The sequence below is a fragment of the Peromyscus californicus genome, unplaced genomic scaffold (genome assembly GCF_007827085.1).
Source record: "Peromyscus californicus insignis strain IS unplaced genomic scaffold, ASM782708v3 Scaffold_15__1_contigs__length_86483966, whole genome shotgun sequence".
NCBI classification, from domain to species: domain Eukaryota; kingdom Metazoa; phylum Chordata; class Mammalia; order Rodentia; family Cricetidae; genus Peromyscus; species Peromyscus californicus.
Window position 1 is genome coordinate 52421407 of NW_026294447.1, and position 24398 is coordinate 52445804.

The 24398-nt window shown below is 50.6% G+C and overlaps 1 protein-coding gene across 2 annotated transcripts; it reads left to right on the forward strand.

Annotated features, from left to right (window-relative positions):
* Positions 1-4820: 4820 nt before the first annotated feature.
* Otub2 (OTU deubiquitinase, ubiquitin aldehyde binding 2) lies at positions 4821-23875 on the forward strand. 2 transcript variants are annotated; one of them, XM_052738852.1, is made up of 6 exons: positions 4821-5014; positions 17164-17259; positions 18505-18623; positions 20098-20182; positions 20481-20675; positions 21468-23875. In XM_052738852.1, the coding sequence occupies exons 1-6, from the start codon at positions 5012-5014 to the stop codon at positions 21672-21674; spliced, it is 705 nt and encodes a 234-aa protein (XP_052594812.1). In that variant the 5' UTR covers positions 4821-5011; the 3' UTR covers positions 21675-23875. The 2 variants fall into 2 exon arrangements, with proteins under 2 accessions (XP_052594812.1, XP_052594813.1); XM_052738853.1 differs by lacking the exon at positions 4821-5014 and adding an exon at positions 9900-10196.
* The last annotated feature ends 523 nt before the right edge of the window (positions 23876-24398 follow it).

Sequence of the window (24398 nt, forward strand, 5' to 3'; positions counted from 1 at the left end):
GGCTCTGCTCCTTGGGGGAGGGAGGTGATGGGTTAGGGACTGGGGTAGGGTGGGGCAGGGGTGGAGTTGAAGGCCAAGGGCTTCTAGATCTTGTTTCCCAGCTGAAGAACAGTCCCAGAATCTAGACCTCAAAACCTTTTCCAGCTCACGGTAGGATAAAGACAGTGTTGACAATGGGCAACAGAAGCCTAAAGCTCACATAGGCCTATGGTTAGTGCTGAGGGTCCTGTCGCTCACCCAACGTGCAGTTGGCAAGGAGGGGAGTGTTTGTTCAGTCAAAAAACACAAAAAGGAAGGTGCACCCTGGGAGGGGCCCGTATTGTTCTTGTTGCTTCCGGCACAGCCTCCTTGTGTTGATTCTGAGAGACACCAACAGCCTTGTACAGGCACACCACACAGACCTCTTTGGGGTGTCACTGCCATGGCTCGATCTCCATGGCTGGTGGAGGGCAGCGTGTGTCAGGCCTCAAGGTCTGTTGTGTTATGTTTATGCACACTAGAATGAGTAAGACTGTGGCCCAGAGGCCATCACGCCAAGCCCACACTTCCCAAATGCTTTCACAACCCAGCCACTTATAGCTGAGAAACCAAGCCCAGCGAGGGCTGACCTGTTCAGGAAGCAATGCTTAGAGAATGGCGTCATGAGTGTGCCTGATGCCACTGCCTACTGGCATAATTACCATGTTCTCCTGTCCCTCCAATCACAGCAGCAGGGCATGTCACCATAGGGGAAGGTCCGGTCCCAGCCTGGGAGTTCAGAGGACCTCACAACCAACCCCCAGTGCAGTCCAGGAAGGCTTCAGAGAGCAGATAGACTGTGAAGGATGGTAGCTTTGGGTAGAAGAGCCTGTAGCAGAACGTGTCTGGAAGAGCTGTCTGCCTTGAGCAGCCTGAGACAGAACAGACAAAGAGACCCATCTTGGCAACACAGCCCAGTCTCACAGGCTGCACACAGAGGTCCAGCGTCCTCATGGGAGGCCTCACCCTGTGAGGCCACAGCTGCCCAAGCTACCCACAGCTGCCATCCCTGGCTTCTCCAAAGTCCACTGAACTCCAGGTAGAAGATACAAGAAGAGAGGACCATTTGTCTCTGCACAAGGGTCACCCGAATGATAGTCCGAACAGCTTTGAAACTGAGTGGAGGTTTCCAAAGCTTTTCTTCCCCTAATCATCTTCCCAGGGTTCAGGACAAAGCCCGATGAGTACAAGGGGGAGGCCTCCATTTCCCCAGTGGGAGACAAGCCTCCCCTCCCCCACAAGCCGTTTCATTGGGAGGGATTGTTACAGACTCCACTACTAAGTATATTTAAAAAAAAAAACCCACTTTTTCTTTTGAGACAGGGTCTCATGTTTCCCAGGTTGGTCTTAAACTAGTTAAACCCAGGATGACCTTCACCTTCCAACCTTCCTGCTTTTACCCTGAGTGCTGGGGTTACACTCACTGTATGTGGTGCTGGAGATAAAACCCATGAGCTGAGCAAGTCCTCCAACTTCTGAGCTATATCCTCAGCCTCTTAAAAGGTTTTCTTAACCACTCAGAATACCACCCCTCTAACTGAGTGAGAAATGAAAGGACCAAAGACGACCTAGGAGTTGCCTAAAGACACACAGCAATGAAGGACAGAGTCAGAAAAAGCCAAGGAAGGGGTCAGGGTTGCTCATGGGCTTCAGCCCATTGTTCTTTCCTTAGACCGAGGTTGACTTTGTTTGCAGTTGCCGAGGTCTGGAGATGGGGTGCAGTCCAGCTCAAGGGTTTCTAACAACCTCAGCTTGCAGAAAGTCCTCACCATGCCTCAGACCACACCCATGGGACCACTCCTGGCTCAGCCATTCTTCCACCAAGGGATGCAAAGCTCAGCCTGGACCAAGTCCAAGATGAGGAGTCGGAGAGTTCGGGATCCTGCCTGGGCACGGTGAGGCACACTTGTAATCTCAGCAATCGGGCGGTAGGATTCGGAGTTCACAGCCAGCCAAGACTATATGACAAGAACTTGTCTCACAAGAAGAGGCTAGGTTGAGACAGAGAGCAGAAGTAGGTAGTCCCAGCAGGTGCCTGTCCTGGATCTCACTCTGCAGCCCAAGCTGGCCTTGAACTCGTGATCCTCCTGCCTCTGCTTCCTTCAGCAAATCCTGTGGTGGCATGCGCCACCATAACCAGTTCAAGTAACTTACTTACTTACTTACTTCCTCTGTAGTCAGACTTTCTTTTGGGTTGTCAGCTAACAAATAACGACACAGAGACTTCTTATTAATTATGAAATCTAGTCCTGCCTATTCTCTTCTGCCTAGCTATTAGCCATTCAGCTCTTAATTAAACCAGTCAGATGCCTTAGGCAGAGACATATCTTTACAGTGTACAAAAAAGATTATTCCACAACATTCCTCCCTCCCTCCCTCCTTCCCTCCCCATTGTAGTCCACTAGGTTTCCTAGTGGCTGTACCCAGCAGGACTGCATAAATGGTTGGTTGGACCACGGGCCTGGGTACCAGGTGTTTGTAAGGGTCTACACTTGACTGTAACTAGCAAGGGGGAGGTCTTGTGCACTCGGGAGGCAGAGGCAGGTGGATCTCTGTGAGTTTGAGGCCAGCCTGGGATACAGAGTGAGATCCAGGATAGGCTCCAAAGCTACACAGAGAAACCCTGTCTTGAAAAACAAAAACAAAACAAACAAACAAACAAATCAAAACAAAACAAAAAAAAGAAAGAAAGAAAAGAATCCCATATGGTGGTGTGCTTTTGTAATCCCGTGCTGGGGAGGCAGAGATGGTAGGCTCCCCGAGGCTCTGTGGCCAGCTAGTCTAATGGAATCTGGTTAGCTCCGGATCCAATGAGAGACTCTGCCCACCCTCCTCCAGCCCCACCCCCCAAAAATAAGGTGGAAGGGCTGGAGTGAGGACTCGGGGTTAAGAACACTTACTGCTCTTCCTGAGAACTTAAGTTCCATTCCCAGCACCCATGTCAGGCAGCTTCTCGCCTGTCTATAGCTCAAGCTCCAGGGCATCCAACACATCTGGCCTCCACAGGTCCCTGTACTCTCATGCACATACCCACATGCAGGCACACACACCTACACACATGTTACTAAAATTCCTCCCCAGGGGTTACATGTTAACCCATCCTCCCAAGGTCTTGAAGACAAATCAAAGCACAATTCCATGCAAGTTCACTCTGTGAAACCAGTGAGTTTATGGGGCTTCCTTACAGAGCAAAGGTGGGGGGACAATTACAGGGGTATGGGTGCCCCTCCCCCAACTGGCAGCTGGAAAGCCTTACCCAGAAGTAGTAAAAGCTTCCCTGTAGTCACATAGATGGCAGGAGGGCCCACATCCACTCTCCAGGAATCCACAGCCTATATAGACTCTAGTCGCAGGCCTTGCGCTGCATGTAGAAGTGGTGGGAGCAGCTGGATACTCAGCTGAGGCTCTCCTGCTCTACTCTTCCTTTCTATTTGGGGGTACAAACAACAAATACACCTGGGCTGATCTTGTGTCAGGGGGCCAAAGCTGAACTCCTCCAGATGGTGGCTGTTGGCTTAGAGGCCATTTAATTGTAATAACATAATTTAAAATAATAAAAATCTTTCTGTTGTTTTTAAAAGACAGGGTTTCTCTCTGTAGTCCTGTCTGTCCCGGAACTCACTCTATAGATCAGGCTGGCCTCAAACTCAGAGATCAGCCTGCCTCTGTCTCCTAAGTGCTGCTATTAAAGGCATGAGCTACCACACCTGGCTAATAAAAATAAATCTTAAAAAATAAAAATAATAAGGTAGAAAGAAATAGAGGAAAACATCTATGTTGACCTCTGACCTTGACATATGCAACACAGGTGCACACACATCTCAACACGTACACACAGACACACAGACACAAACACACATACATACACACACATCATAAAATGAAAAACACATTATGCATACATCACACCAAATGTACCGATCATCCTAGCTTTGCACTACGGAACGCTAGGATGTGTTTATTGTTGCTTCCGGTGGGGCTGACTGGAGCTGCCACTCAATTTGGCTGTTCAGTATTATGAGGGTGTGAGACCACCTGTCACCAGCCCAAGAAAAGAGCAAAACCATTTCCAGCCAACATTATCACATTTACACCACAGTAAAGTAGAAATGCCTAAGTGCCAGGACCTTCTAAAATAGTTATGTGCTGTGTACAGAAGCACCCTTCTCCACACAACACCTACAGTAGCTCCTCCAGGGGTCAAGGGCTGGCAAATAAATCTACAAATGATGAATATTCCTTGTATGATGTTCAGTAATAATGAGCTTTTACACAGGGTGAGTCACCTACACCTGGTTCAGTCTTGCGTCTTCTGCACAGTCCCACAGCTCCAGAGTCACACTCAACCATCCTGAACATTCATTCATTCAACTAACATTACCTGGATGGCTGTCAACCCACTGATTCATGAGTTGGAAACAGGTAAAGTATTATTTAGTAACTAGACAGGCGCAGGCAGGTAACTTAATGTCACCCAGACCCGCGCTTCCTGAGCACATGTGCTCTGATCTTGAGCGAACTATACTCATGTGAACTCGTTGATTAATTAATGAGGACCATCTAATCTTCCAGACTTCAATTTCCAGTTTTAGTTAAAAGTCCTTCTGTCTTTACAAACCAGGACCGGCTTTCCTGATTGGGCTAACTCCTTTGCCAGTTAAAAGCACTCTGTGTCTTTAAAAGGAGGGCGGCCTCCTGTCAAATGAGTCCCAAAGCATAGGCTGAAGGTGAGTGGAGTCCCACCCACTTTCTGTGACGTCCTGCGTCCCGGCTTCTGATTGCCGGCTTCCAACGTCAATCGCGGGGAGTGCGTCTTGCTGGGACACAGTGGAGGTCTGCGCTCCGGTCTGAGGGGCGGTCGGGTGTATTCTGCTCTCGCCCCACACCCGCGAGGCCCGCGCCGCCCGACCCAACGACGGAGTCGCCTAGCGTCTCCCGTGGCACCCGCTCGCTCCTCGCTGGGGCGGGACGTGGCCCGACGGCTCCGGTCACTATGGTCAGTGGTCGCGGGACGGGGAGGGGGGCGCCGCCAGGGCTCGTGTGCGTGCGCGCGGTTGGGCGCGAGGCTTAGCCCTTTCCATCTTCGGGACGCTGAGCCCGGGGTGTGCTGCGCTGTCCCTTTGGGAACCTGCAGCCGGGAGATCCAGCCCGGACCGAGCCCTGCTGCCTCGTGTCCACTCCAGGTGGTCCCAGGAGAAGTCCTCGAAGTCCCGAGGCTTGTGCCTGGCTGGAGCTGGATGGGGCACCTCCGGGGTTGTGGTCCCTGCTCTTTGTTAAGTAGCACTCCGGTGGACAGCTTTCAGCCCACCCGTCGCGGACTTAGCCACTACAGACCGACTCTGTCCCAGCCAATCATCCCCAGGGACAAGCGATCTGGCCACCCGGGCAAGTCTTAGGGCCACTTGGACATAAGCTCAGTCTCCCGATGGCAACAGGTCTGTGGAGTCAGGACCACATGAAGAGGTGTTCCCCAGTAGTGAGGAATGAGTTACAAGTCCAGGAAAAGCGATCTAGAAGAAACTACCATCTGAGCAGATCAAGCCCAGGAGACGCTGGGCTGGTCAAACCTGGTTAAACCCTGGACTTGGGCAGGTGGGGAAACTGAGGCTAGACAGGGAGAAAGCTGATAGGGATTGTGATGGTGGGACAGCTAGGACTTGAACCCAAGCCTCTGGTCCAGTGTTCTGTGTTGCATCAGCCCACCCTCCAGGTTGCCATGGGGTCAGGCCTCCTACAGGGGATTAAGTATGGTGGCTGCCCTATACTTTTCAACTTCCAGCAAAGGGCTCTCTGGAGCCTGGCCATTATTAGTGCTTGGGATCACATAGCTCTGGGCTCAACTGCTCTTTTTGTTTTGTTTAGTGATGCTGGGTTTTGAAACCAGGGCTAAATGCATGTTAGATAAGACTCAACTTCTGAACTACACCCCAGTCTCTCACTTCCAATCTGGGCTGTCCCAGTGGCTGCTATGAGGACCCTGTTTGGGTTTTTTGTTTGTTTTTTGGTTTGGGGTGTGTGTGTGTGTGTGTGTGTGTGTGTGTGTGTGTGTGTGTGTGTGTGTGTGTGTGTGTGTGTTTGGGGAGGGAGGTGGTATTCAACTAGGGCCTTTGGAATCCAGAAGATGGGTAGTGTAGGGGCCTGGTTCTTTGTGTTTACCCTTCATCCCACATTTGGGTCACTACTTTGGGATACTGCAGGGCTAGGGTCTGAGTCAAACCTGTGCTGAGTGTCCGTGGGCAGCCAGGGCATCTTACAAGCCATCCTCCTGCGGTATGTGCCCAGAAACAGGGGGAGGGACTAGAAGCACTAGTTCCCTGCTTTTCCTTGGTACCCAAGCGTTCACCTGCTCTGCTGCTCCTGGAAAGTGGCCCGGGTATTTCTGCGTCACCTGCCAGGGAGTGGAGCTATTGAACTCAGTTCGAGCCACGCAGAAGCTGGAGGCTCCGTGGCGTCTGGGCACCACTGGTGGTAGCTGAGGGCACCCCGGGGCAGTAGGGGGCTGGGACTTCAATGTCCATCCCTTGCTGTGTAACTGGATCTGCCCTGAACCCAGGAGACCAGCAGCTGGGAGCCAAAGCAATCCCCCTCTGGGGAGTTTAGGTGCCTTGGAGAGAAAGATAATAGTTACGACGTACCAAATAGGACATTTGTCCAGGAACCATGAGGGCAGAACTAGTGACTGTTTACATGGCAGTTGTCATTATACACCTACTGTGTGTCAGGCACCTTGCTACATCCTGGGGACCACGGTTGATTTAATGTTTTTAAATGTTGGTTGAGGCTCCCTGGTGTGGGTGGTGGGTAGAAGAGACTGTCTTGGGAATGACAGCATCTCCCGCTATTTCCATGACGAAGTCACTGGGCTGAGTTTGAAGGTGAGTCCCAGGCAGAAGACATGGAGTCCTCAGGAGTTAGGGCTGCAGATATCAAGGGGTTCACCTTCACTCTAAGTGCTTTTACTCTTGGGGGTAAGAGTAAGTGTCAAGCATAAGCATAACCACAAGTTCCTGTCTGCATTCTTCTCGTGTATATTCAATGAGCCACCACTGGCATCCTCCGCCTAGGTTGGGGCAGTGGTAAGAGACACATGATACCTGCCCTCTCCTGGAGTTCATGCCTGCGGGCCAGGTCACAGCCAGTGAATTACTGACATGACCTGAGAGTTCAACACAGACCTTGGGAGCATGGCACATTCCACTGGTGGGAAAAGCCAGGTACTGGAAGTTGTATAGGAAGGACTGGGGAAAGAGTACATTCCAGGTAGCAGGGCAGTTGGCTTACATGCCTTGGGATGTGGTCAGAAGTGGGCATTCTGGGAAGAGTAAGCAGCTGATTGAGATGCAAGGAGGCTAGAGGAGCCCAGGGTAGTGAGTCTGAAAAATTGGATGAGATCTGAGTGTTCCGTGCAGAGCTTTGCATGCTGGGCTGTGGAGTTTGGGTCGTCTGCACATGAGGGAACTGTTACATTTTTGATGAATATGAAATGGTTTCTGGCTCTCTCTGATGCTGGGTCGTGGGTGGCCAGCTGGAGTGAGAGGCAGGCTTGCTCATTCAATGTGCTCACCAGGGTTACTGCAGTAAAGCCCTTCAGCGGGATAGAGCCACAGGGACTTGTTTTCTGGAAAGTCTGGAGGCTGAAGACCCAGGTGAAGGTGCAGGCAAGGGCACACTCCCTCTGAAGATGTTTGGGAAAGTTCTATCCCTGGCTTCCCCAAGCTTCCAGTAGTAGCTTGACTTGTGACATTGGAACTCATCTGCAGATGGCTTTCTCCCATGCATGTGTTTATACTCCTCTTTTAATAAGGAAATCAGTCATGGGGCTGGTGACCCACCCTTCTTCATTGTGACCTCATCTTAACTAATTATATCAGTGATGACCATATTCTAAAATAAAGTTGCATGCTGAGGGTTGAAGGTAGGGCCTCAACAGTTCGGCTTGTAGCACTCGGGATCCGTTTTTGGAATATGTTCCAACGTTCCAGCGTTCCAGGAAGTGGAGAGCCAGCAGTGACAGAGGACAAGTCCCTACCTTTGTGGAGCTGGCATTTGGGTGGAGGGAGCCAGTGAACCCACCTGTCATATCATGGCCTGAACAAGCAAGATAAGGCAATAGGATGGTGGGAGAGGGGAGAGAGGCTTCTCTGCCAAGGTGGCATCCCCAAGTCATGGAAAGAGGCAGAAGAACATTGGGACAAAAAGAAACAGAAGTACCAAGGCACTGAGGTAGAAGTGTGTGTCCTGTTGGAGGGACAGGGTAGCCACTGTGGTTGGAGCCCCTTGATGTACAAGGGCCAGATGGGAGGTTGTCAAAGATTGAGCAAGCAAGCCAGTGGAGCGTTTGAGGAGGTGCCATAACGCCACAGCAATGTCATAGACCGGGTGATTTATAATGACCAGACATTTATTGGCTTCTGCTTCTGCAGGTGGCTGGTTAGGCCATCATCAAGGCGCTGGCCTCTGGTGAGGGCCCGCACGTCTTCTTACTTTGTCATAACATGATAGAAAAAAACCCTCCCTGGGATGACTGCACTAATCCTTTCATGATCGGGGAGTCCCTGGACCTTGTGACCTCTGAAAAACTGTCACATTGGCAGTTAAATTGCAGCTTGGTTTAGAGGGGACATTCAAACCTTAGCTTTCTAGCCACGCCCCCCCATCTCCTGTTCTTTGCGTATACAAAATGCATTCATTCTATCCTAGCAGTTACCGGAGTCTTACCTTATTATAGCCCAACTCATGTCCAGAAGCCAAGGCTGTGACCCACCGGTGAGCCAGACAGAGGTGAGACCCAGGCCAGTGTCCTGACAGATCCTGCCAGCTGAGGGCCAGTCACCCAAGTGTCATGGTGGGCAGGCCCAAGATAGACATTCCCATTCCCAGAGTGGGAAGTCAGCCAGACATAAGGAGTAAGTCAGCAACTGAATTAGGTCCTCTGATTCCACAATAGTCTTTGACTCTGTGCTGCCTCCATGCGCTGTTGGAACTGCCCACCCCTGGGATCCACTGGGCTCGACCTAGGCAGCAGCTCATGATAGCCATACTACATCCTCATGGCATTCTCTGCCATGGGCATCACCCTAGTGGGGATTCTGCCTGGTTGCGCTGGGCCCCCACACTGTGCACCACACCCCAAGCTCTAACATTCTGTAGGCCTCAGGGCCAGCCCACGTAGACTCTACCAAGGCCACAGCTTTGGCTGCTAGAGCAGCAGCCCTCCCTGCGCCCTGATATAGCTGGTCACACAGAAGATGTGCTGTCCTGAAATGTGGGGTACTTGAGCTTCCTGGAAATGTGCACTCTAGGCATAGCCAGCCTCCAAGATCTCTGCTGTGTTTGAGGGCATCTTCTACCTCCGTCTCCCTGAATGACACATAGCTTCCTTCTGTCCTAATTTCTAATCTCTTCAGCGGGTGACCAACCGCTGGGCCATACCCTTGGTGTGCAGATAGCGCTTCATTCTTTTACACAGTCAGGCTGTGAGTTTTCCAAAACTTTCATTCTCTTTACTTACACATTCTATCTTTACATCATTTTTCTCCTCTCACATTTTAATAGGTGAAGTTCCAAGAAGTCACACCACAGCCCTGATGATGCCTGTCCCTTTAGGTTCTGCTGTCCCATGTCCTTCCTAGGTCATTGTTTTGTTTTGTTTGTTTGGTTTTTTTTTTTGTTTTTTGTTTTTTTTTGTTTGTTTTTCGAGACAGGGTTTCTCTGTGTAGCTTTGCACCTTTCCTGGAACTCACTCTGTAGCCCAGGCTGGCCTCGAATTCACAGAGATCCGCCTGGCTCTGCCTCCCGAGTGCTGGGATTAAAGGCATGCGCCACCACTGCCCGGCTAGGTCATTGTTCTTAAATTCTGTTTTCCCATTTAGCCCTGGGGCAAGAACACCCTGCAGTCAAGTTCTTTGCCACTTGAGGAGATGGCCCTTCCTCCCAGCAGTCTCCAGTACTTCATGCCTCCCTTCCATCTGAGGCTGCATCCTCATGGTCTTTTCCATGCCAGTTCCTGCCAGCCTTCTCATACAAAGTCTCGGAAGACTCCCGCTTTCCCTTCTGCTCTCCGCCTTGTCTTACTCGCACCAGAATCGCCCTTCACAGTCTGTTCCCAGCTGCGAAGGCTTCTCCAGCATTCATCTGGGAAGTGTCCCAGCAGTACCCACTCCCCTTCATGTCTTCAGGTATTCATTATGGCAGTTCCTGCTCCTGGTTCCTGGCTCTGTCTTAGCCTGGTGTTGCTGGAATGGGTTCTCACTGGGTGATTTAGACCAAACAGCTTTATCGGGCTCAGAGCCTGAGAGGCTGGGAAGTCCTAAGATGAGGTGTCAGCCTCAGGCCAAGAGCTTCTTGCTTTTTTACCGTGAGGGAAGGCATCACTTGGTAGAAGGGGGCTAGAGAAACTGAGTCAACCCTGGATACAATCCATGATCATGGTGTTGGTTCAATCCGTGAAGGCAGAATGCTGCCTTTTGATACAGTGACATCGGCAGTTTAACTTGGTTGCATGGAGGGAACAAACACCTAAGCCTAGCAGAGAATACTGAGGAAAGGTCCTGCCTGTGAAGCAACCTGTGTTGGCTGCTCGTGGAGAATGTGGGGCCAGTTAGGAGTGGAAGCCTGGAGGTCACCAGACACAGTGTATAGCATCCTCCTTGTGGGAGATGGTGAGAGCTCTCAGGCTAGACCCAGGAACCAGTGGAGCCGGGTAAGACAGTAGAAGAGGGTCCTGGATTTGGGGGTATACTGTCTAGATGAAGGGGTACCCTAGGGCCTAGAGAAGCCTGGGAGTACACAGATGAGCTACTGAGTAATCAGGGGGTAAATGAATTAGAAGCGCTGCTTAGATGTCTGAGAAGTTGCCAGCTGTCTGAGGTTGGAGTCTTAGGGAGAGGAGAGGCAGGAGCTAAGATCAGGTGGGTGGCTGCTGAAAGATGTTACAGAAGTTCACGCTATCTGAGGGAGGCAGAGCCCAGCTTCAGGAGCTCTGAAAACAGATAGCTACTAAGATAAGGGGTTGGGGCCCCACCGAGAAGAGCCATGTAGTAAGCTGAGTAATTGTCACCAAAGATTAGCGTATCCTGTTCCCTAGCACCTATGGATATATTACCATGGCAAGAGAGGTTCCGAAGTGTGACTCAGTTAAGGGGCTAAAGTGAGACATTAGCCTTAGTTATCAACTAAGGTGCAGTGAGGTCACCACCAGGGTCCTTACAAGGGGGAGGAGGTCCAGACCTCAGTAGGGGACCATGGGAAAAAAGGTGAAAGGAGTCATTCATCATGGAAGCCAGACAGCCTTTAACATGTATTTATCTGTGCTTGGAGTGGGGGAGGGGAGTACAGACATGCCACAGAATGTGTGTGGAGGTCAGAGGGCTACTTCTATCCCATGGGTCCCAAGGATCAAACTCAGACAGCGCCCCCACCCACTGACCCGTGTCCCCACCCCCAGGCAGTCTTTAGGAATGGAGGAAAGCAGTCTGTGGGGTGGGGACATGGGGCTTTCCAGAAGCCCCCAGAAAGCATGGCCTGTCCACGGCTCGACTCCAGATGGAGGAGGCTGGACTCCTCATTGCCAAGTGCAAAAAAGTAAAGTGGTCATGTTCTGTGACACCAGGATTGTCCTCAGGTGTTGGAGCAAGAACAAGTCCTTCAGGGAGACAGGTCTCCCTCCACCGGGGCTTCAGTGATCTTTGGCTTAATTCCTCTTCAATAATGGGCTTTTGGACACTCCACAAGTGTATCCATATATATATGGATGTGTGTAGATATATGAATATGTGTATTCATATGTATATTCATCTATATAGAGTGAAAGAGAGACTTTTTTGGGTATATGTGTGTGATGTATGCCTGTGTGTGTTGTGTTCATGACAGCAGATTGTACAAATTTGTGTCCATGTGTGTGGAGGCCAGAGATTGACATCAGTTGCCTTCCTATAAGATTTTCTTTTTATTTTCTTAACGTGTGTGTAGTGTGCATATGAACCTGCTTCACAAGTGTGTGGGCACATGTGTACATGGATTGGCATGTGGATGCTGGAAATTGACACTGGGTGGTTTCCTCAATTGCTGTTTATTTAGGGAGGGTCTCTTGCTGGGCCTGGAGTTTGCCAATTCCAGGTAGTCTAGCTAGCCAGCTTGCTCCAGGGACCCCCATCTCTGCTTCCTGAGTGCTGAGGTCACAGGCAGCTGCCACGCAGCCCAGATTTTAAGTGAGTTCTGGGGATGGGAATTCCACTCCTGACTCGTGTGTAGCAGGTACTTTGCTCCCTGAGCCCTCTCCCCAGCCCCTCTAGTTTTTGAGACAGGGTCTCCTCACTGAACCTAGAGCTCACCGACAGCTATATTGGCCGGTCATCAAACACTGGAGAGTCTCTAAATACCCCTCCCATTGCTGAGGTCACAGGTGCGTGGCTTTTTATATGGGCGCTGGGTCACAAAACTCAGGCCCTTAAGCAGCAAGTTCATTACCCACTCAGCCACCTTCCCAGCCCCCAAGTAGACATTTAAAAGTACTCTCCTTCTAGTGTCATGGGGACTCCAGGCCAGCGAGGAGGCCAGGGTTCAAGCCTGGGTGGCCTCTGGCAAAGACATGAGCATTCTAGAGGAGAGATTGAGGTTCTGAACCTGCTGCTGGCAGGTGAGGCTGGAGTTTCCTGCTCTTCTGGGTGTCTTGTGGTCAGGCTGTGTGGTAAGTAGTGGCTTCGGGGCCTGGTTGGTGAGTCAATCTTGCCCAAGATGCTCAGAAGACTTGGGAGGTGCTGCTGGGCCCGGGGGTGTGGGCGTGCCCTGGGGATGTGGGCGTGGCCTGGGATGTGAGCATGCTCAGATGCACTAACAGGATGGCTGGCCGGTAAATGGGGTTTGTAGGCAGAGGAGTGAGCTGAGGCCTGACTGTGGAGTTGGTCAGTGAAACGTGCCACACCTCTGCTGCTGAAACTGTTGGCAAGCCTGGGCGCTGCCAGCCCAACTTAATTAATTAGCATCTATTTGCAAACCAGCAATTAAAGGTCTTTCCTGTGTCCTGGTTAGGTCTGACAGGACAGTCAGGTGCTCCCTGTCTGTTTCTCTTTTCTCCGTAACAACCTGGAATTCTCCAGCCAGGGTTTAAAAGCAAACACCAGTTCAGTCAAGGTCAAAACCCGAGCTTTGTTCCAGATTCCTGGACTAGTAAACTGATACTGCCCTTAGGGTCTTCCTGCAGCTGAGGCTTGTCTCACCCAGGAATGCTGGTGGGTTTGGGCGGAGACTTGGGTTATTCTGTTTTAGGGACTGTAAGTGCCAGGGTGGAAACCTGCTTGTCACTAGGGCGCCCATGTATACACTTGGGGACACTAGAAGCTGACCCAAGGCCCATCTACCTACCTTCCTTTCTTCCCTCCCCCTCTCCTCTTCTAAGCCCTGTCCCCTTTCCCGAGACAATCTCACAGTGTAGCCTATGCTAACCTCAATTTCACCATCCCCTTGCCTCAGCCTCCTGGATGCTAGGACTACAGGCATGTGCCATCATACCCAGCCATGGTTTGTTTTTAACTAGTATTGAGTGGGGAAAAAAAAAAATCCCATAGTATCTGTAGCATAATATATATATGTAAATATGTATTTTTTAAATGTCTGGGGTTTTTTGTTTTGTTTTGTTTTTTGAGACAGAGTTTCTCTGTGTAGCTTTGGTGCCTTTCCTGGAACTTACTCTGTAGCCCAGGCTGGCCTCAAACTCACAGAAATCCGCCTGCCTCTGCCTCCCAAGTGCTGGGATTAAAGGCGTGCGCCACCACCCACACAGCAAGTAGAAAACTACATCTCATCTGTTGTCTGATTCATAAAGACAGAAAGTAGAGGAGTGATTTCCAAAGATGGGGGTCGGGGGAGAGTGGCAGGTACTGAAGGCCATAGAACTGTGTACATCAGAATGGCTAAAATGTATGTTTCGTGCTATGTACATTTTACTACCACACTCCTTAAAGACACATACATTTCAAAAGCCATAGCAAGCAGACCTTCGAGGGTTGGGAATGAGTGAGGGACGGGGTTGGGGGATACAACAGAGATTAGGGACAAATGAGATACACTTGGGAAAAAAAAGTCTCCCGCTGAGGCTGAGGCAAGGGTGCCGCTCAACAGTGCACAGCTGGTCCCACTGCTCAGTGTCTTGTTATTAGTGTGACTGCTTCAAATAGCTTGCGTAAATTTGTCGATGGCAGTGAGTTTACCTAATGTGCCAGGCAAATGCAGGCCCTGGGAAGCCTTCCCTGGTGTCGTGCCTCCCCTCAGGATTCCTCTTTGTGAGGACGAACAGAGTCCCTTTTCCTCTCCTCTGCTGATGCCTTCTTAAAAACTGCCAAGTAAATATGGCTGACTAGGTATCCTTCTGGGGTCCCTGTGCCCCTGATGTATTCATTTCTGAGTTTTGTTGGGGGCCAGAATTGAGTGCAAGTTCATTAAATACAGTTGGGGCGTTCTGCTCTGTAGCCCGTTGTTCAGAAAGCCCATGCACCATTTTAAGACAGCCATTTTAAGACAGCCATCTGTAAAACTGCTTTTATAAACGAATAGTCATGGGGTAAGTAGCAAGAAAGGAATGAGTTAGCAATGGAGAAAGGAGGAGTTTGGCTGAGCAGAGCACGTGGCTACTTGCCACCAGCCTGTGGGTCACCTTGCCATGCATACAAGGGGTAAAGAGGGCTGTTCAGACTGATACCTGCCCATGGGGATTTGCCTCTTCAGTACAGTGTGAGCAGAATTAACTGCACACCAGCAATTGTGTGTTACACAAATGATGTCCCTCTTCCATGATTTAGAAATATAGTTATATTCCCAGGAAGTCAACAAAGTTGGCTTGGCCTAAAGGTTTTTTTAAACCTTGTGAATGACACAGAGAAATCTTATCTAGAAAACAAAACAAAAAACCCAACAATCTGGGAATGAAATGGAGCCACTTCGATCTGGAAGCCAGAGGTTCATGGATCTTTGAAAGGGAGACTAGGAACTGAAAAGGAAGACCATAAGGAAGAAGCTGGTATCTTTTTGGCATGGGTAGAAGGCTCGAAGGAGGTGGAGGAGAGACTGACTCACCCCTGTGGTGGTGGGATTTGCTTTCTTGTTTTGTTTTTTGTGTGTTTTGCAGAGCTGGGGATGAACCCAGGGCCTTGCACACATGCCATGGGGGATGAACCCAGGGCCTTGCACACGTGCCAGGCAAGTGCTCCGCTGTTAAGCCACAGCCTCAGCCTGCTGATACCTTCTAATGGCTGTGCCTAGCGTCACTTAGGAAACTGTTCCTTGATACCCTGCAGTAAGCCCCACAGGTTGGCAAGGCTCTTGGAGACACCAAACTCCCATCAGGAACTTTGGGAGGAGTGTCTCTGGGGGGTGGCAGAAGTGAAAGGTTTCACCCAGCCTCTGGGTAGGATGGTCCAACACTGCCCTGGACAGGACATTCCTTTGTGGTCTGGCAGAGGAGTCCTTTGAGCTCTGGAGTCTGGGCTGTGCCTCCCTAGCACTTGGGTGCGTTTGAACTTCCCACTGATCTGTATTAATCACTTCCTAGCTCAAACCACCTGACCTCGGCAGTGCCGTGAGTATAATAATGGCCACCTCACAGGAGTGTTGTGATAATTGAGATAATGGGGATATACGAGCCTCAGTTCCAGAGCTTGGCACATAGTCGGTGCTAAGTAATGGGACCTGTCACCATTTCACACGTTGTAGGGCTTAAGGTAGCAGCAGGTCCTCAAACTGTCCTCCTTATGTTGACTCTCAACCTCTGGTCACAGGATGACTGCTGTAAAGTAGACATTGTATCAGCATCTCTCTGCTCTTTTTATCCCAAACCAAACCTTTCCCAGAAGCCCTAGCAGACTTTTTATGGGCCTAGAATATGCAGACTTGGGTCATTTAGCTAGTCAGCTTGTCCCAGAGATCCCCTGTACCAATCTCCTGAGAACTGGGATTACAGGCTGGCTGCCCATTTAGCCTGTATGTGTATTCTGGGGATCTGAACTCTGGTCCACACGCTTACAAGGCAGGTGCTTTATCTACTGAGCCACATTCTCAGCCACAGAACCCTTATTTTAAGCTGGAAACTCTTTATGTGGGTCAAACAGCACTTTAAAGAACAATGTGTGTATGCACACACGTGTGTGTACATGCACACACACACACGCAAACCATTGGCACAAATCAGAGGACAGCTTGTGAGAGTTGATTCTCTCCTTCTTCCATGTGGGATCCTGGGATCAGTCTCCGGTGGTCAGCACTCTGAGCCATCTCACCAGCCCACACCTTTTATTTCCCTCTGTGGAGAGCTCCATTCCTGGGTGGCTGGTGGCAAGAGTGCATGGCCAGTTGGCTGAGCTCCAACCCCTGAGCACTCTCACCCCAGGCCTAGTGAAAAAGCACAGGTGGGGAGGTGACTGCCGTTCCTAGATCCATGGCATCCTCTGCCCTGTTTCCACCCTGCTTGCTGAGTCCCTCCAGGGCTTAGAGACCCTGACTCCCCACAGGCATATGCTCAGGCTTGGTCTGACCTTGACTCAGAGCTGGGCAACACACCAGTAGGTGGTAGAAGAAGATGTCCCTCTTGCCCCAGACCTTGTGTAAGCTCAGATCATTACCCCGTCCCCAGCCCCTAGCACACACCCTCCAGTGCCACATGGGGTCACCTCACAGCTAACCTTTGCCCTGTAGTATTCCTGGCTTTTGTGGAGGGATGGCAACACCTCTATATTGACAGCATGTGACAGACACCAAGCTTGACACAGGATGCATGTTTAGGAATTGGGGTGGGGGCAGTAAGTAAAGGAAAGAATGAATAAGTGAATGAATGAACGAATGGGGCGGGAGCATATTCCAACATAGAGATTTATTAAGTCTGAAGTATTAAATATTAAAAAAAAATCTGTTAGCAAATTATGAGGTCAGTTCTTTATAGCCAAGATACTTCATGATGGTGCCAGGCCTGATTGCCCCTGCCCTGGGACCAGACAATCTAGGCAGGTCCCTAGGATGCTGGTCACATGCTCACACGTCCCTTCCAAGGGGGGACGACATGTTCTGGGTTGTGTAACTGGTTGTTCAGAGGCTATCAGTTCCAAGAGCCCTGCTAGTGTTTTTGAAGCCAGCTTAGAATGTTTCTTCTTTCTCTTTCAGAGTGAAACATCTTTCAACCTAATATCAGAAAAATGTGACATTCTATCCATTCTTCGGGATCATCCTGAAAATAGAATTTACCAGAGGAAAATCCAGGTGGGGCAGAGGGTAGAGATGAGAGCCTCAGCAAAGGGGATGGAGGTTGGGAGTAAGTAAAGAAGGGGACAACTTTTGGAAGGCATGGAGTTCAAGCCAGGCTCCTGGACAAACTGAAACTCTTATACCATTCTGACATTGGGCCTTTACCTCAGAAAGAAATCCTTTCCTTGTGGGAAAACCATACATTTTAAAGCTAAGCACTGTTCTGAGTGCTGGATTTACTTGCTTGAGTCTTTTTTATGATTCTCTGTGGCAAGTATTTCTGTTCTCACTTGACAACTGAGCAAACTGAAAAGTGGCCACATAGCTCCTGAACTGATGAGCTGGGTCTGAGCTCATCACTGCTGTACTAGGGGACATCACTGGGAGGTTTCAGGGATCACTCCCAGGGCTAGAGAGGATGGAGGAGCGAGGCCCCCACTCCGTGGTGCCCATGGCAGATGGGCTTGGTCTTTGATGACATTGCTGTGCAGTCTTCTGGACCCCTCCCATGGACCTTGCAGATACAGCATGGTGCCGGGGCCATTTCTTACTCTGGGCCAGGAGGCAGTCAGCAGCTCAGGGTAACACTGGTGTCCTGAGGTCTGCATGTGACCATAGGAAGGACATCCAGTAGGACTCAGGGTTGAGGAAAGTCAACTCTGTGTTCCCCTAGCCTCTCAGGAGCTGAGAAAGAGGGACACTGACCCAACCAGCTTGCTTCAGGGGATCCAGATAAGCCCTGTGCCTTCTTGTTGCTGGGGCTTCCCAGTCCCTTGAAAACCAGGCTGTACTGACAAAACCCTGACTACTGTCCCACAAGACAGAGAGAGGCTCTAGGCCATTTCACAGGGATGCTGGGAGCAGAGTGGGTGGCATGCCACTCCTGACACCGTTGAGAAACATTTGAGGACTGCTGAGGCTGTTCAGTGTTCTGCACACACCACATTCAGCTGCCAGCTTCCTCTAGGAACCCTTTCCCGATGAGAGAAGTCTGGGGTGGATGTCTCTGACCCAGGGCACCCCAGCTCATGTCCTCATACTGTCACCACATCTAACTCTATGTCACCTCCCCTGACGGCTGCCTAGTGCCAGGGGCTGACTGACATTCTCGGTGTCTCACATCCCAGTCAGTGTATTTGTGTATTTGTGGGATGGATGAGGGTGGGGGGCGCAGAAGGGAGGGAGCTATGGCCAGGCCAGTGGCTGACCCACACCAATGCCGTCGCTGCTGAGGTTTGTGCATCCTCTTCTCCCCCTTAGGAACTCAGCAAAAGATTTACCTCAATCCGGAAGACCAAAGGAGATGGGAACTGCTTCTACAGGGCCTTGGGATATGCCTACCTGGAGTCTTTGCTGGGCAAGAGCAGAGAGATCCTCAAGTGAGTGGGACCTGTGTAGACTCCTCTCCTTCACTGTGCTGAATCTGCCCTGGACCAGGCTGTAGCAGGGGGGCTGAGAGCTGCCTGGTAGAGGCATGGTATACCTGGAAACCTAGCTGTCCACTAGGATGGTGTTGATAGCAGCCCAGAGGCTGAGAAAGGTGCCAGTGACTTGTCTGGTACTTCCCTCAGCACTGCCTGAAGGCATGGCTCACCAACACTGGGTGGGCACTTGATATTTACTGCAAAAAGAAAAACAGATGTGGGGGCATACTGTAAGACCCTTTTCAAACACCAACATGAGGAGGAGGAGGAAGAAAGGAAGAAAGGAAGGAAGGAAGGAAGGAGAAAGAAAGACAGAAAGACAAAAGGAGGAAGCTTGTCCCTGCTGGCCTTGGTCGTGTTCTTTTTGTGTGACAGTGAGGGCACACGGTCTTCTCTTTCCTTCCATTGCATTGAAGGGCAGCCACTTTTGCCAAGCCATTTGGCTGACCCTTGATCCTGATAGTGAGTGCAGCCTAGCGCCAGGCTGGTCCTGAGGTTAATGAAGAGCTGCTTTCCATGGTGGCCAGGACAGACTCCTCACCATGCCCACAAGGGCCCTGTGATCCATGGCAGGAAGGAAGGGGCTATGCATCAGAGTGGGAACAGAAGCCACAGGGCTGGGGTTAGGGGCTGGGAGACCTGATTGGTGAGCAAGCTGGCATTAGGGCTGATCTCTAGCTACCCCACATAAGCAACCAGAGCAGGGATCTGAGGGCCAGAAGCGCATGCTGGGGTCCATGGCATTCTCACCTCACTTATGTAACATCACCCAGCCAGCCACCTAGAAGCACAATGAGTACTAGATAGGAAACTGAAGCGTTGAGTGTTCTTTTATCTTTAAAATTAGACTTGTTTTATTGTATGAGTGTTTTGCCTGCATGCATGTATGTGTCCCACATGTGTCCTAGGTGCCAGAAGAGGTCAGAAGAGGGCATGGAATCTCCTGGAACTGGAGTTATGGATGGTTGTGAGCTTGTGCTGGGAATCAAACAAGTGTGTGTTCTGCAAGAGTGTGTTCTTAACACTGGGCCATCTCCCCCGCCTCGTTCTTGGTTTTCAATATGCTTTATTTCATTGTACCTTTACACTATTTGGGTTTTAGTAAGGGGTGCTAATTCTTCAAGTGACAGTTGATGAACGTAAGGGAGGAGGTGAAAAGAGAGAGAGCTGGACATGACCAGGGCAGACATGAGAAGTGGGCCCACAGGGATAGGAAGCCTTTGAAAGAGAACTACCATATCTGGGGATTATGATGTCATTGCCTCCGTTTCTTCATCTACAGCAGGAAAGGTATCGGGTCAGCATGGGTCCATGTGGAGTGCTCTGAAACACCACAAGGACTCCTGTGAAGCTGGCATGGACTGGGAAGTTGCCTGTCACAGCAACACCCTGTGTTCCCCCTATGCCCATCAGGTCTCCTCTCCTCTAGGTTCAAAGAGCGTGTGCTACAGACCCCAAATGACCTTCTGGCTGCCGGCTTTGAGGAACACAAGTTCAGAAACTTCTTTAACGCTGTGAGTTCACCTGAGCCACACTGGCTGAGGACCAAGGTCTTCCACATGGGCTGGGGCAGGGCAGGGTCATTTCCTACTTGTGGGAGTATGGGGGAACAGGGGACCTCGGTCTGGAGGACTGTCAGTTTCCTGCCATTCTGAATGTATGGTGGGAGGGGACTCAATGCCAGGCCCCTAGATGTACCTCTGGGCTTCAACATTAATACTCACAATCTCAAAATGAGCTGAGGGGGTTCCGTGGGGTGGGGGGGGGGAGCAGGTGCTTGCTGGGGCCTATTCTGACGGTGGCAGCGTGAAGTTTTACAGTGTGGTAGAGCTGGTAGAGAAGGACGGCTCCGTGTCCAGCCTGCTGAAGGTGTTCAATGACCAAAACTCCTCGGACCGGATCGTGCAGTTCTTGCGCCTGCTCACATCGGCCTTCATTAAGAACCGAGCTGACTTCTTCCGACATTTCATTGATGAGGAGATGGACATCAAAGACTTCTGTACTCACGTAGGTCCCTAGGACCCTCCTTGGGGATGTAGCCCCCAGCCTGGGCTTTGCTTGTCTGTCTCTCACACATCCCAGGACCACTGTTTCTGCCCAGAGGAACATCCTTGCAATGCCAACTAGCAAGGTTGGCACCTGGAGTGGCCTGAGCTCTGAGGCTTAAGCAAGCTGCTGCTTGTATTCCCAGGGAATCTCCTATCCGAAATCTCAGGACTTGGGACTCCTGTCACATTAGCCCTGAGATGGGGTTTTATTTAGATGTATTTATCTGAAGGAGGGACCCACGTGTAAAGAAGTGGGCAACTTTCACATAGCTATCTGGATTTTTTTTTTTTAAATTAGGAAGTACTGGGCCCTAAGTTGGATGGCAACTACCAGTAGGCACAAGAACAGCTGCCCTCTTTGGGGTACCTGCCACCATCTCTGCCTCTGTTGTCTCTGCAGCATCAGGACCCATCCACACACAGGCTCTGGCCTCTGCAAGCACTTATACTTGGAAGCCTTTGGTGGCAAGGTTCTTTTAGTTCTAAGTTTTGATGCTAGCCTTAAAGATTCCTCCCCTTTTGCACATTCCTTAAAGGGTCTGGAATAAAAATGGTTCAGGTTCGTTTTCGGCAAGCTCAGGAGTCTGTGGCTGTGTTGTCTGTGACAGGTGGGTTATCAGCACCTGCGTCCACACGTGCTTCGGAGGAGCACCCCCCCAGCACAGGTGACCTCGATCCTGACAGCCAGGGCTGCACCCACTCACCCTCCTCCCCAAGCCTCCCTCCTAAGTGTTTCCTTTTGGTGTTGCAGGAAGTAGAGCCCATGGCCATGGAGTGTGACCACGTCCAGATCACAGCTCTGTCGCAGGCACTGAACATTGCTCTGCAGGTGGAGTATGTGGATGAGATGGACACGGCTCTGAACCACCACGTGTTCCCTGAGGCTGCCATCCCTTCCGTTTATCTGCTCTATAAAACATCCCACTACAACATCCTTTATGCAGCTGAAAAACACTGATTCACCTTAGGCCAGGCCGGAGCCTATCATCTAATGGACTGCATTCTGAATGGAACATTCTGCCTTGGCGATTTTTTAATTGACTTAAACAACTAGAAAACATACAGCCTTTTGGGTAAAGCCACTCAACTGAGACCTGTGCCCACTATGGACTGTCATGACTTAGTAGGAATTTTAGTATTTATTTTGATAGATGATGTAATGCCTGCTAACTCTGGACCAGAAAGCCAGGAACCCAGTCTATGTATCCGTTTACTGTAAGAACCTCGTTGGACCTATTTATTTATCTGGAAGAGGTTCCTGGCAGTGTTGACATGCCGCTGTGTGAAAGTGGGGATATCTGGTTTGTCCTCACCAGGGGCAGTGGCCTTCATAGGGAAGAAAAGCTCAGGTCAGCTGTCATATTTTATATTCCAGTGACTTACCAGACCTATGAAGAGTCCAGCCCTACTTTGTTGGGTGGGTAATGGTAGACAACTGTCTGAATGTGAGGGGCTTGTGTGTAGTTTCATTCATGATGGCTATGCTTTCCCATTTATTGAGAGAGGGGAGAGGGGGAGAGGGAGGAGAGAGGGGGGGGAGGGGGGAGGAGAGAGAGGGAGGAGAGAGGAGAAAGAGAATTTTATACCCAAAGTCCAGAAAAGGACTTTAGCCTTCAGCATGAAGCTCAGGTTTTAAGGTAAGGTCCTTCTACCTCAGGACCCGAACTCCTGACTTTGGAGGACAGGCCCCTCAGGGTTCTGCTGTCAACCCCACCTGGATGAAGCTTGACAAAGACAGGGCCTGGACCTGAGTCAGTGTGTTCATGTCTGGGACCAGGGAGCTGCAGCTGCCCATAATTCCCAGGGAATGTAGAAGTAGGTTCTAGGTCGTCAGCTGTGTAGGGTATGTGCAGCATGGAAACGGGAGCACAGATTGGAAAGGCTCTCTAGTTTTCCCAGTTTGCTTCACAGGCAGTTAGGCAGGAAAGAACAGACAAGCCATAGGAGTTGGCAGCAGGGGCATTTCCAGTGCTGGCAGTGGCCTGTTGGTCTGCACGTGCCCCTTAATAGCCCCCTTACTCACCCTGCTGTCTCAAGACCTTCAGGAGTCCACCTGAGGACACTGGGAAAATCAGTCTCCGGCTGGGCTGAAGCACTTGCTAGCCCTGCCTTCCTCTGTAGGACAGCCGTGGAACCACCCACTGGTACCCTTCCTTGGGTACAAGGCTCCCCGTCATGTTTCATTCTGCAGGGATTAAGACTGCTGGTGCTACTGTGAGGGTCTGCTGAGTCTGCACACAGGACAGCAGGCTCCCGAGTCTCACACAAATCTCAGATCTGTTTCTTTTGTTTTGTTTGGTGTAAGCCAAAAGCACCCAGATGTCTGGGCAGTGAGGGAACCAAGGCTACATTTAGATTCAAAGGCTCCAGCTAAGTGAGTCTGTCACTGGCACAGGAGTATAAATCTGGCCTTCATCTTTTGTTAATTGTTCCACCCTGATCTGGTTCAGAGTGTCGAGGTCTATGACAAGTACCCCAGAAGAGCGGGCACCTATTTCTGTGACTATCTTCAGCCAGACAGTTCTTCACTTCCAGGCTGAATGGTATGAACACAGGATGCCCACCTGGGCTGTTCCAAGGAGTTCAGATGGGTCTAGGGCCAGGGCAACTGGGAGACTTGGGAACATGCTAAAACCTGGCTGGCCATAGCAATTTCTTGGCTAGGCTACAGCAACAATCATGCCAGCACGCCCACTTTCTGAATGATTCCTGCACCCCATACAGCCACCTCTTTCTAGATCAAACACTGGAAGCACAGGGGCTTCGAGAGCTCATCTTTGCAAATGCTTGTGCATTCCTCACTTTCCCAGAGGGGACAACTAGTAGGGATAGTGACAGAGCAGTGTACCTGCTCTGGCTGTCTCCCTAGAACAGATGAACCTCTGCTGGGGCCAGCTGCCCGAGTTCAGTTCTCAACTGTGTGACCCTGGCCATGCCACTTCACCTGAGCTTTGCAAACGGAACCACACCTCAGAAGTGAATGGCTTCCCCAAGTGTGAGCCAGGGGAACAATGCAACAGGTCTAAGAGCCAAGTATATATACAGCCAGCCTGGGACAACGGGGCCTGGGGCTCAGTGAATGCCCAAGGTCAAGCCCGACAGCTTCCTTCAGATGAAAACATCTTCCTAGCATTAAACAGTTTCTATAAACAACTTTCAGTCTGGCTTTTTTTTTTTTTTTTTTTTTTTTGGTTTTTCGAGACAGGGTTTCTCTGTGTAGCTTTGCGCCTTTCCTGGAACTCACTTGGTAGCCCAGGCAGGCCTCTGCCTCCCGAGTGCTGGGATTAAAGGCATGCGCCACCACCGCCCGGCCAGCCTGGCTTCTTAATGTTGGGTACTGGTTATGTAATGAAGAACAACACCATCTTCCCGCAGGCCACTCATGAGTGGACTACACTGGAAGGATGCAGGAAGCTGTGCACAGACTTGACCAAAGCCTCAGCACACTAGGTGGACACAGATGGGCTTGAACACTGGCCCCATCTTACCAAGGGTGTGCATGCAGGGGCCTTGAGCCTACTTATCAACTCCACTGACATCTCGCAGCAGCATCTGGAAAGTTGAGGCCCCTGGGTGATCCTTGATGTTTGCTTTGTCCTTCCAGCCAGGTGAGAAGTAGACAGTGGGGTCACAAGAAGGGCATCTACCTGGAAATGCTGCTGTGTCCTAACGTCAGAATAGT